Source organism: Cucurbitaria berberidis (genome assembly GCF_010015615.1).
Source record: "Cucurbitaria berberidis CBS 394.84 unplaced genomic scaffold K460scaffold_2, whole genome shotgun sequence".
In the NCBI taxonomy this organism is placed as follows: Eukaryota; Fungi; Ascomycota; class Dothideomycetes; order Pleosporales; family Cucurbitariaceae; genus Cucurbitaria; species Cucurbitaria berberidis.
In genome coordinates, this window is record NW_024468936.1 from 6778654 (window position 1) to 6791864 (window position 13211).

General features: G+C 36.5%; 3 protein-coding genes across 3 annotated transcripts; 1 reads left to right on the plus strand and 2 right to left on the minus strand.

The window, feature by feature from the left end:
• Positions 1-6451: 6451 nt before the first annotated feature.
• On the minus strand, positions 6452-7711 carry K460DRAFT_365381 (Phosphoenolpyruvate/pyruvate domain-containing protein). Its single transcript, XM_040933164.1, has one exon. The coding sequence runs from the start codon at positions 7217-7219 to the stop codon at positions 6458-6460; it is 762 nt and encodes a 253-aa protein (XP_040792054.1). The 5' UTR covers positions 7220-7711; the 3' UTR covers positions 6452-6457.
• Positions 7319-7836, plus strand: K460DRAFT_365382 (uncharacterized protein; the record flags this gene model as incomplete). The annotated part of the gene is made up of 1 exon (XM_040933165.1): positions 7319-7836. A coding segment is annotated over one exon (172 nt), but the record flags the coding sequence as incomplete, so codon positions are not given.
• A 1920-nt stretch (positions 7837-9756) lies between these two features.
• On the minus strand, positions 9757-12070 carry K460DRAFT_280097 (uncharacterized protein; the record flags this gene model as incomplete). Its single annotated transcript, XM_040928381.1, has 6 exons — positions 9757-10067; positions 10113-10685; positions 10729-10991; positions 11040-11477; positions 11531-11955; positions 12023-12070. The coding sequence occupies 6 exons, from the start codon at positions 12068-12070 to the stop codon at positions 9757-9759; spliced, it is 2058 nt and encodes a 685-aa protein (XP_040792056.1).
• Positions 12071-13211: the final 1141 nt, after the last annotated feature.

Genomic DNA, 13211 nt, shown 5'->3' on the forward strand with positions numbered 1-13211 from the left:
ATTAAAACTTTTTAAAAATACAATTATTAAAAAACTTTATATAAAAATTTTAAGCTTATATAAAGCTAGTTTTAACTTATAAAAAATATAAAAGCTAAATATAATATTTAAAATAAAAATATGTACAATTTTAATAGAATAAGCTTTATAATAAGCTAAATATTATATAAAACTATTGTTTTAAGTACTAACTATTAAAAACAGCTAAAAATAGTGTAGCAAAATAATTAAAAATAAGTAATAGTAATTTAAAGTATTAATATAATAAAGTAAACTATTTTACTTTTTATTATTTTTATAGGCAAGAACTACTTTTTAGCCTAATATAAAAAAAATAGCCTGCTTTATAATTAAATTATTACAGTTTCTAAAAATAGCTAAATAATAAATAAATTTATTTTTAAGTAGTTAAAGCACTTTAATAAGTATACTAAAAAGAAAGTTATTAATACTTATTATTTATTTATTATTAATAGTTATAAAAGCTACGCATTAGTCTAATTTTAGCAGTACTATAAAAAATAAAAAATTATTATTTTTTATATGCTTCTGCATTTGTCGCACCTGCTATAGCTATTTAATATAAATTATTTTATACTTTTAAAAAAAATATATAAGTGCTAAGCTAAAAAGCTAATGCGCAATAACATTAACTATATTATTAAAATTAAGTTTTTACTGTATTTTAAACTAGTTTTTAATACTGCTATTATAAAAAGTAATATTCTAAATAGCTTTAAAAGCGCTAGTCTAGTTTTTTTTAATTTTAAAGCTATAATATTAAAACTTAATATTTAATTGCGTACTTTACTATTACTTACTATTAAAAATAGTTTTTAAAAGTTAAAAATACTAAGTAATATTTTAAAATTTAAGTTTTAATTAATATTAGTTAAAATTAAAATTTAAAAGTATTTAAATAGTTTTTTTACTTTAATAGTTAAGGCTTTTAAAAAAAATTTAAAAAGTATAGCTATAATTGTGTATAAACTTATATTAGTGTAAAAAAAATTGCTAAGCTTTAAGTAGCTAATAAAGCCGCTATATAATAAAAATTATATAAAAAAAAGTAAATATAAAAAAAAAAAACTTTTATAGTAAAAAATAGTTTTTAATTAATAATTTTAAAAGAGTTTAGAGCGCGTAGTAATAGAAAAAAAGTAAAAAAATAAATATATACTAAAGCGGGTAAGCTTTTTTAAAAGCGCTATAAATATTATAGTAAAGCTAAGTATAACGCGCAAATATACAAGCAAAAAGTAAAAATAGTTTTTAAATAAATTAGCTTATTATAATTTACTGCTATAGTTTTCTATAATGCTATACTATTGTGTATAGTACTAATTTTAGTAAGGTCTTAGTATTATAACTAACTTAACTAGGCAACTAACTTGCCTGTGTAATATATTAGTGCTTTTAAAAAAGTTTACTTACTTTAGTATATACTTATTTTTTTATTTTTTTTATTACTACGCGCTTTAAACTTTTTTAAAATTATTAATTAAAAACTATTTTTTATTATAAAAGTTTTTTTTTTTATATTTGCTTTTTTTTATATAATTTTTATTATATAGCAGCTTTATTAGCTATTTAAAGCTTAGCAATTTCCTTTTGCACTAATATAAGCTTATACACAACTATAGTTGCACTTTTTAAAATTTTTTTAAAAGTTTTAACTATTAAAATAAAAAAACTATTTAAGTGCTTTTAAATCCTTATTTTAACTAGCGTTAACTAAAACCTAAATTTTAAAGTATTGCTTAGTATTTTTGACTCCTAAGGACTATTTTTAATAGTAAGTAATAATAAAATACGCAATTAAATATTAAGCTTTAATATTATAGCTTTAGGGTTAAAAAAAACTAGACTAGTATTTTTAAAGCTATTTAAAATATTGCTTTTTATAATAATAGCATTAAAAGCTAGTTTAAAATACAGTAAAAACTTAATTTTAGTAATATAATTAATATTATTGCGCATTAGCTTTTTAGCTTAGTATTTATACGCTTTTTTTAAAAGCGCAAAATAACTTATATTAAATAACTATAATAGGTGCAACAAATGCAAAAGCATATAAAAAGTAATAATCTTTTATTTTTTATAGTACTGCTAGAATTAGACTAATGCGTAGCTCTTATAACTGTTAATAATAAATAAATAATAAGTACTAATAACTTTTTTTTTAGTATACTTATTAAAATGCTTTAACTACTTAAAAGTAAGCTTATTTATTATTTAGCTATTTTTAAAAACTGTAATAACCTAATTATAGGGCAGGCTATCTTCTTTATACTAGGCTAAAAAATAATTCTTACTTATAAAAATAATAAAAAATAAAATAGATTACTTTATTATATTAATACTTTAAATTACTATTACTTACTTTTAATTACCCTGCTATACTATTTTTGGCTGTCCTTAATAGTTAGCACTTAAAATAATAGTTTTATATAATATCTAGCTTATTATAAAGCTTGTCTTATTAAAGTTGTATATATTTTTATTTTAGATACTATACTTAGCTTTTATATTTTTTATAAATTAAAACTAGCCTTGTACAAGCTTAAAATTTTTATATAAAATTTTTTAATAGTTATACTTTTAAAAAGTCCTAGTACTAAGCTATAAATATTATTTAATAAACGTGCTAGCCTAGTTCCTGCTAATAAGTAATTACTTATATTTAGCTAGCAAAGTATTAGCTATATTATTTACAGCGGCTAGTTAGGGCAGAAATCTTTAGTTTTTAAAATAAAGTATATACTAGGCAATTACTTTTTCTTTTATTAAAAAAAGCTTTATCTTATTAGGCCTAGTATTGTATTATAGAAGCTTTTTTTTTAATTAATTACTAAGTATTATTTAAGAAACGCTATAAATCTGCGCAGCTTTTTATTAAAAAAAATTTGCATTGCATTTTAAAGCCTAAACTATAAGCTATATTTAATTTTTTTTTTAAAAAAATTATACGTTATTATGTTAAAATATTGCATTTAATAGTAGAAAACTACTAATTTTAGTAGGGTCTTAGCATTGTAACTAACTTAACTAGGCAACTAACTCGCCTGTGTAATACATTATACTTTTTAAATTTTTTTTAAAAACTTTAATTATTAAAGTAGAAAAACTATTTAAGTGCTTTTAAATTTTTGTTTTAACTAGTATTAATTAAAACTTAAATTCTAAAGTATTGCTTAGTGTTTTTAACTTTTAAAAACTATTTTTAATAGTAAATAGTAGTAAAGTATATAATTAGATATTAAGTTTTAATATTATAGCTTTAAAGTTAAAAAAAATTAGACTAGCGCTTTTAAAGCTACTTAAAATATTACTTTTTATAATAGCAGTATTAAAAGCTAGTTTAAAGTATAGTAAAAACTTAATTTTAGTAATATAATTAATATTATTATATATTAGCTTTTTAGCTTAGTACTTATACACTTTTTTTAAAAGCGCAAAATAATTTATATTAAGTAGCTATAGCAAGTGCAATAAATACAAAGGTATATAAAAAGTAATAATTTTTTATTTTTTATAGTACTGCTAGAATTAGACTAATACGTAGCTTTTATAACTATTAATAATAAATAAATAATAAATACTAATAATTTTTTTTTTAGTATGCTTATTAAAGTACTTTAACTACTTAAAAATAAACTTAACGTATTACACGGGCGAGTCAGTCGCCTAGTTAAGTTAGTTATAATGCTAAAACCCTACTAAAATTAGTACTATGCACAACAGTACAGCACTATAAAAGACTATAGCAGTAAATTATAATAAGCTAATCTATTTAGAAACTACTTCTACTTTTTACTTGCACATTTGCGCGTTATACTTAACTTTACTATAGTATTTATAGCGCCTTTAAAAGGGCTTACCTACTTTAGTATACGCCTACTTCTTTGCCTTTTTTCTATTACTACGCGCCCTAAACTCTTTTAGAGTTATTAGTTAAAAACTATTTTCTACTATAAAAGTCTTCTTTTTCTATACTTGCTTTTTTTTATGCAATTTTTATTACATAGCAGCTTTATTAGCTGCTTAAAGCTTAGCAATTTCTTTCTACGCTAATATAAGCTTATACGCAACTATAGCTGCACCTTTTAAAACTTTTTTAAAAGCTTTAACTATTAAAGTAAAAGAACTATTTAGGTGCCTTTAAATTTTTATCTTAACTAGCGTTAACTAAAACTTAAATTTTAAAGTATTGCTTAGTGTTTTTAACTCCTAGGGACTGTCTTTAATAGTAAATAGTAGTAGAATACGCAACTAGATATTAAGCTTTAATATTATAGCTTTAAAGTTAAAAAGAACTAAACTAGCGCCTTTAAAGCTACTTAAAATATTGCTTTTTATAATAGCAGCATTAAAAGCTAGTTTAAAGCATAGTAAAAACTTAATTTTAGTAATATAGTTAATACTATTATGTATTAGCTTTTTAGCTTAGCACTTATACGCCTTCTTTAAAGGCGCAAAACAACCTATATTAAGTAGCTATAGCAAGTGCAATAAATATAAAAATATATAAAGAGTAATAATCTTTTGTTTTTTATAGTACTACTAGAATTAGACTAATGCGTAGCTCTTATAACTATTAATAATAAATAAATAATAGGTACTAATAACCCTCCCCTTAGTATGCTTGTTAAAGTGCTTTAACTACTTAAAAGTAAGCTTATTTATTATCTAGCTGTTCTTAAAAACTATAATAACTTAATTATAAAGTAAGCTATCTTCCTTATACTAGGCTAAGAAGTAGTTTTTGCCTATAAAAATAATAAAAAGTAGAATAGCTTACCTTATTACGTTAATGCCTTAAATTACTATTACCTACTCTTAATTACCTTGCTGCACTATTTTTAGCTGTCCTTAATAGTTAGTACTTAAAACAATAGTTTTATATAATATCTAGCCTATTATAAAGCCTGTTTTGTTAAAGTTATATATATCTTTATCTTAAATACTATGCTTAGCCTTTATATTTTCTATAAGTTAGAACTAGCCTTATATAAGCTTAGAATCTTTATATAAAGCTTTTTAGTAGTTGTACTTTTAAAAAGTCCTAGTACTAAGCTGTAGATATTATCTAATAAATATACTAGCCTAGTTCCTGCTAATAAGTAGTTGCCTATATTTAGCTAGCAAAGTATTAGCTATATTATTTATAGTAGCTAGTTAAAGCAGAAATCCTTAGTCCTTAAAGTAGAGTATATACTAGGCAATTACCTCTTCTTCTATTAAAGAGAGCCTTATCTTATTAAGCCTAGTATTGTATTATAAAGGCTTTCCTTTTAGTTAATTACTAAGTATTATTTAAGAGACGCTATAAATCCGCGTAGCCTTTTATTAGAAGAAATTTACATTGCGTTTTAAAGCCTAAACTATAAGCTATATTTAGTTTTCTTTTTAAAAAAATTACACGTTGTTATATTAAAGCATTATGTTTAATAGTAGAAAACTACTAATTTTAGTAGGGTCTTAGCATTATAATTAACTTAACTAGGCGACTAACTCGCCCGTGTGATACGTTATTTATTATTTAGCTATTTTTAAAAACTATAATAATTTAATTATAGAGCAGGCTATTTTTTTTGTACTAGGCTAAAAAGTAATTTTTGCCTATAAAAATAATAAAAAGTAGAATAGTTTATTTTATTATATTAATACTTTAAATTACTATTACTTACTTTTAATTACTCTGCTGTACTATTTTTAGCTATTTTTAATAGTTAGCACTTAAAATAATAGTTTTATATAATATCTAGCCTATTATAAAGCCTATTTTATTAAAATTATATATATTTTTATTTTAAATATTATATTTAGTTTTTATATTTTTTATAAATTAGAACTAGCTTTGTACAAGCTTAAGATCTTTATATAAAATTTTTTAGTAATTATATTTTTAAAAAGTTTTAGTACTAAGCTATAAATATTATTTAATAAATATACTAGCCTAGTTCCTGCTAATAAGTAGTTGCCTATATTTAGCTAGCAAAATATTAGTTATATTATTTATAGCAGCTAGTTAAGGCAGAAATCTTTAGTTTTTAAAGTAGAATATATACTAAACAATTATTTTATTTTTATTAAAAAAAGCCTTATTTTATTAGGCCTAGTATTATATTATAAAAGTTTTTTTTTTAGTTAATTACTAAGTATTATTTAAAAAATGCTATAAATCTGTGTAGCTTTTTATTAGGAAAAATTTATATTATATTTTAAAACTTAAATTATAAGTTATATTTAGTTTTTTTTTTAAAAAAATTATATATTATTATGTTAAAGCATCGCGTTTAATAGTAAAAAATTACTAATTTTAGTAAGGTTTTAGCATTGTAACTAACTTAACTAGGCGACTGACTCGCCTGTATGATACGTTAAAGGAATTAATTAATATATAGTATTAGATATTAAGCAGCTTTACATCCTGCCTATTTACACGTTTGTGAGCTCATGTACCGTTCTGATACGATGTGCCACCAGCCTGAACATCAAAGTCTACCATCTCATCCAACCCACACACCTGGAACAACTCTTTGGGCCCATACCTCCTCCCATCTGCCTCAAAGCTCTCCACATTCCCCAGTTCCTTCAATTGTTGCATCGCCCTCCTAACCGCCGGATATACCATCTCGAGGGCAACACACGGGAAAATGGCAATCTTGAATCCGACCTCTCTACACGCCTGGACACCGAGGTTAGGAGACAGACCACCGGGGACGTTATTGAAAAGACACGGCGTAGGCGCAAGGTCCCTGCAAGATCTCTCTGCTTCTTCTCTCGAGTGCACGCCTTCGAGAAACGCAACATCTGCACCCTCTGCAATCGCAGCTCGCAGGCGCGCGATGGCTTCCTCGTACCCATTGCCCTGCAACGCGTCTGTCCGTGCAATAATCACGACATCGCCCCCGGACTGGTCTCGCGCCAACTTGGCTGCTCGGATCCTGCTCGCGAACTCTTGCACGTCGACAAGCTGCTTTCCCGGTAGGTGGCCGCACCGCTTGTTGACGACTTGGTCTTCGAGGTGCAGGCCTGCGACACCGGCGCGGATGTATTGCGAGACGGTGCGGCCGACCATTATAGGGCCGCCGTAACCCGTGTCGGCGTCTGCTATGAGGGGGACGGATGGGTCGATGTTGGCGATCATGGAGGCGTTGGCTAACATGTCGTTTAGTGTGGCGATGCCCATGTCAGCCATGCCTAGGCGGGACATTGTGGTTCCCGCGCCAGTCTATTTGTGTTAGTGGCTATATTCATGGTGTTTAGGATTGGGTTCTTGGAATGGTCATGGGAGGTACCACATCACACGTACCATGTACAGACAATCCACACCTTCTCTCAGTGCAATCCGTGCCGTGAACCCATCGTACACACCAGGACACGCAATGAATTTCTCCGGATCCGCCAGCATATTCCTCAACCTCTCGACGGCTGTCGGTCTCCTGTCGCCATTGTGCGCGCTCGTTGAACCCATTTTCAATTGATCACCTCCAACTCTTTTCCAATTCTCAGATCCGGGGCAAACGCGAGGATGTCAATAGGGATGGAACAAATGTACGACCTTTGAGGTACTGACTACTGTAACCTCGGGCCGGGCAACTTCGACGACCTCAACCTTATATGTACGCTTTAGATCCCCACTCTTCAAGAAGGAAGGGAGTACAAAGCAAACGAACCCACTAGCCAGCCAGCGACTCGTCACATTCCCCCCGAAATCTCACCTCGCACACATTTTTATTCCTTCTCATACGATAGACACGGAGCGACTATTGACGGCGCGGAACCCGTAGCCGCTACACGTAGTCCGCCTCCAGAAAGCCCTGTCGCTCTACCATCTAGAACATCTAGATTAGGTGCGACGTCCATCCGCCCCCGCGATGTTTGGGGCGTACCGCCGCACGCCGATGTTCGCCGGCAGCCTGGCCGATGCAAGCGCAGCGAGACGTCTCACTTGCTCAAAAGTATTCAAGGAGATCGGGAAATGGGATGTTTTTGTGGTAGACCAAGTGTTTGGCCGATGAGGGGGCGATCGGGATGATGTATGCGCGCGGCCATGATCTGTGGTAAGGATCCTTGGGTGTTGGTAATGCGTGGCTAACTTGCGACGACGCAACAATGCATGGAGGGGTAGCGAATATATACGAGGGGCTACCTACTGTGTATAACTCCAACAAATCTGCGTTGCCTTGAATAGTCGGAAAAATAACTCCGATCTTTGTTGACGTTGGCAACACAGTATAGTCTTCTTGTTTGCACAAGAGGTGTCAACTCTGGCAATTCCATGTTCGTCAAGATGGAGCATATCCTCTCATTACTCAATCCCCCCGCAAAACATACACATCGACGACTCAACGCAGGTATCCATTTCGGCCCATCTAACCAAAAACGACACAGTCAACGGCTCACCGCTGACACTTCTACGAACCCTTGACAAGTCTCTCCGCCTTCCGCCCACTAGATTCACCTCTCTCCCACTCGCCGACCGTTGCCGAGAGCCCAACGTTCTTCGGTGTAATAGCCCTGTACATCAGATTCCCCGACTGCGGCCTGATGAATACCACCACCTCTCAACGTACCGCAGATCCGGGAATTTCTCTCTCTCTTATAGTTTATAGCACGGCTGGAAGCATTCATCAACTTCGGACCAGATTTCGACGCTTCTCCTTTGACAATTTATGGGATCAAACTTGATATAGTAGATCCCTTGCGATGTCTATCGTGAAGTCGAAGGCTTCGAAATTGGCATTCCAGGATTTCGTACTGTGTTAGCTGGTCGGTCGATAACGCGGGTGAGGGGTGTTTGTCTTTTCAGAATAGACACCTCGAGAACAAGATGAGAAGAGGTGAGCGTGGAGCGACTGTGTAGGGTAGAGATTTTGGTTAACAGTGATATAGGACAATCGACAACCTTGCTTCTGCGCGAAACTAAACCTTCCGCGAAAGCTAATGTGTACGGCAAGGACTAGAGTTGAGGAAAAGTAATAATTGATACTGATGCTGTAATCACATGCAGAATTCTTCTTTTCATGAGAGGCTAACATTCATACAGCTTGCTCCAGCCCGTACGTCATACACGCATACTCACTCTAACGAAGCCATGGGCGTGCATTGCCTCGAGTACACCAACCCGCAATTCCCTGGAAGATTCTAATTGGTTTCAATATCGTCGTAGCCGTAACATCGTTCGGCGTCGGTTCATTGCGCATGGAGACTATTATCGGCCCCCAAACTGTGGGGTGTAATACCTATGCGCGGAAACCCTTGCCTTCATTTTCAGTCGTAATTCGCCCTCCCTTGTACTCTCTATAATCGAACCACTGACCCAGCGTTCTACTAGCTGGCCAATGATGGTGCAGATATCTCGATCGATCTGGAGGGCAATTGCCTTCGGATTGGTTAATGGGGGTTCAAGTTTCAGTTCATCGCCATGGAGAGGCAATCTAAGAAGGTTGCTGGTATCCTCCAAGCTTCTCGCAAACACGGCAAGAAACGCTTCCAAACAATGGTCGAGCTCCACGGCGGTGCCTTCGAAGGTATTCCTCAGACCAGATTTCAAAGTGACGGTGTCGGGAGCGGAAGGAAGTCGTGGTTGGCAGAGTGATGATCGCGGTACCTGAGGATGCTCAAAGGCCCTTGTTTTGCATAAGTGCTAATATAGGTGACGCGTTTTTGGGAGAACCTCCAGTCGCTCCAGATCGGCGGCTTAAGAAGGTCCTGCCGTGGCGTTCATCTCAGTCGCACACACCACGCTCAACCAAACGTATAGCCCATGTTGGCCCCGCTACCGTTACCGGGCATGATTGGGTTCATTGGGCCACCTGGAATAGTTGGAAAGTCGCTATTCGAGAAATCATAACCAGCTGCCCAGTCGTAGTCAGGGAATTGATCCAACATCGGTGGTACGCTGTATTCGGAGCCATCCCAGGCGTCAAAGCTCATACCAGTTGGATCTGGCTGTAGCTGGGGATTCACCAAGCTAGGATCGAACTTGTTTACTGGGGGTTGCGACCGTACTGTGGCGTCTGAAAGCCCCTGAGCTTGATTTGAAACATATGCTTGGTCTGTTTGTCAGCGGTCTGAAGATGAGAAGAAAGAGAATTACTTACGAGGTGTAGTGGGCTGGGTCGCGTCGTTGGAGGGAAGAATCGGTTCGTCGCCGTTGTAAGGATTCTGCATATGACCAAATTCTTCTCGCCAGTACCAGAACATGTCGTAGCTGACACTCATGCTTAGTCGTGTCCTTAGTCTCAGACCGAGTGAATCGGTGCGACCGTCCTTTCTACGGAAGACCCTGTTGCTGCCCCACAGATCATTCATGATGAGGGCGGTCCTGACACCGATATCTCCTTGCTGCAAAGAAACGTTCTTAAGAAACTGTACAGCCTGGAAGAATGCTTGCTCACCAGCAGCAAGGTCCAGATGTTGAGCGAGCGGACTTCGAATAAGCCTGAGAATGGTGAATCCGGCGAGTGTGATTGTCCTGTCGATGAAAGACTGTGAGACGGACGCGAAGGCCGTCTGCTGCGTCATGGTCATAGTGGTGGCTGCTTGGATTACTGAAACACAGAGTGAGTAAAAGCGAGAAAAGCCGTCTGCGTCCGGACCTGGGCTGGTTGGGTAGGCAAAAAAGTGGAAGGCCCTAACATGAATGCGAGCACAGTTGAGTTGGAGAGTGTCTACTCGGTTAGCACCAGCGTCATAGCGCAGGACATTTTGACGTACCAAGATCGCTTGGAGAAGATGGTGCCAAGTTAAGTAGCTGCGAGTCGAAAATGCTGATAAGTGATCGCAGCACGCGGACATCGCAATTGGTGGATTGCAGATTGGTTTTACCCATCGCTACCATGGCACGAAGGAGGATGATAAAGACCTTGTGCAGGTACTGCAGGTCAACCGGAAGATACGGAACCATGTCTTCACGATTACGTTCGTCGCCGTCGAAGAAAGACTCTGCAAGAGGCGGTATACCTTCAGCGCAACTGGTTCTAGAATGGGTTAGCAATAGTCTTGCATCAAATGTGATTCGCTAATACCTTATAGAAACGATGACGCAGCAAAGCCATAGCCTGGCTCGAGAGATCTTCAAATCTTGATTTTGCTTGATTGGCATCCTTGCGAAGTCCTGGCCTACGCCAGAGATATGTAATCCAATCTGGGTGGCTAGATGTACTGCAGAGCCACACAGGAGGTGAGTCATATCCTTGTACATGGAGTTTGTTGGTAGTCGCCAAGTGGAAAGGATCAAGAGTCCCTGAATAACCGGGATTTGGGAAGATCGCAGAGCCATGGACGAGAATGCGAGTGGAGTGATGAGCTGACTTGTCTTATCAAGTATCGTCGGATCTTCCGAGTATCTTCTTGATCCCGTGACGACGATAGCCCAGAAGACGAAAGGTGATAGCTCATAATAATCATTGGGCGCCAAAGAGGGGTCCAGAATGGGAAAAAGAGGATGATATTGTGTGAAGAATCTACCAGGATTGATTGTCAGCTGATTGTAACATGGAGTCCTTGAGTACCTTACAGAGTGAAGCAGTCGTCGATCCTTCTCGAATCGAGCATGTATCCGTCCATGGCGCGTGGAAGCGTAGCACGATTATCTGACCCCTTTCTCGTGGGTGGTCTCGACTCGAAAGCTGGCGAAAGTGAGTTGGAGCCATCTGTCCTGGCAGATGGGTCTGAATATGTTCCTGAAGCGTGCTCATGCGGGGTGTAGTTTTGCATGTCGACGTTTGGCGACGCGACCGAATTAGGGTAATTCGCATCACCTGGCTGGGCTCCATTCTGCCTCATGTTCCATCGCAATTCTTCGAGCTCTCGTCGCATCTCTGCTTTTGTCTGCCGGAGATTCCTAGTCGATGTAGGCAGAATCCTGCACTCGAGGCCCATCTTTCTACAGCGTCCACACGGGTCATGCGGTACTTTGTGTTGCTCGACATCACATCGAATCTGCAGAGTCAGCGATTGAGCGCGTTATGACAGCTTCGTGCGAGTGTTTACAGCACGTGGGAGGTACCTTTTGCTGGCGGCACTCGACGCACGCCTTTCTTCGTGGGGTCGTCATGCCTGTAGCTGATTCGTCTAGTTGGTATCCACAATCGGTCGCCAGTTCGCAACCCTACAACATATCGCGCCTCAATCGGCGAAAAAAGGCATATAAGAGTTAAGAAAAGAGACGTTCCATGAAGGCGGAAGGATCGCTGTAGAACAGAGATTAGCTTCTCACGTCGTCATCAGGGCCGTTTGCGAATGGTACGAATCGGATAGCGGGGAATGTGACCGAAGGAAGGGCCGATGGGTGATCCCTTTGTCCTTTCTTTGCCTTGCTTCTGGTTTTCGAGAAATTTTCTGTGATACTTGGCTTCTGTTTCGCCCTGTGCTCAAGTTTCTCTTATTAATCTGCAAATTTAGCCCGAGGGCGTTGCGTGGTAAGGCTAGAAGGCTTTGGTATCTGTGTGGTGGATGCTTGCATGATGTTGGCCAAGGCGATTTTCAGACCCACTGCGCTAGTCCGTTTACAGTCTAGATAGGACATTGGCATGCTTCCATGGAGTGGGTGCGATTCATACAATGGCCATTTAAACTTTGGATTGTTGAGCAGGGAAGCTTTTTTGAGACATCTGCTTGAAGGTCTGGTCACCGCACTGGCACGAACTAGCCGTGCACTTGAGCACTCCGCTTCTTCTTGTCTCCTAACATTCCTTGCCGCCCTCGCCGTCGAACGCAAAACGTGTCTGGTGGATCTCTTCAATGCAAGCGTGCCTGATCTTCCTCTGACTGCGACACGGTACCCACTTATAGCTTAGGATCCGGATAGCGCCTAGTAGCGACATTCCGTGAGCGGGCACTATCCGGTCTAAACAGGGCTTCGGAAGGTAGAGCGGCTTATCAAGAATAGAACTCGTACGAAGTAATTCCTCAGCCACACGCCGGTGATTGCGATATCTTAGAACGACTGTTCACGCCGACTGCCGTCCAGTTTAGACTTTGACTTGAGCCAGACGGCTAGCTCCGAGATGACCAGTGCTTGGGTTAAGATGTTTACAGTGGTAGCGTGTTATCACAACATGGTAAAGTTTCACTCTCTCACACGGCCTACTTTGACTTGGGATCCTTTAACCCCAGGTAGTCTACTTCTTTCAATCCTTAGTTCAAGGTCTTCTCCACACGCCACACTGTGGCCACAAGCAGATCGACCCTTTCGC

Bases quoted from the DNA above. Each gene is read 5' to 3' on its own strand.
- K460DRAFT_365381 (XM_040933164.1), bottom strand. From the start codon at position 7,219: ATGTCCCGCCTAGGCATGGCTGACATGGGCATCGCCACACTAAACGAC.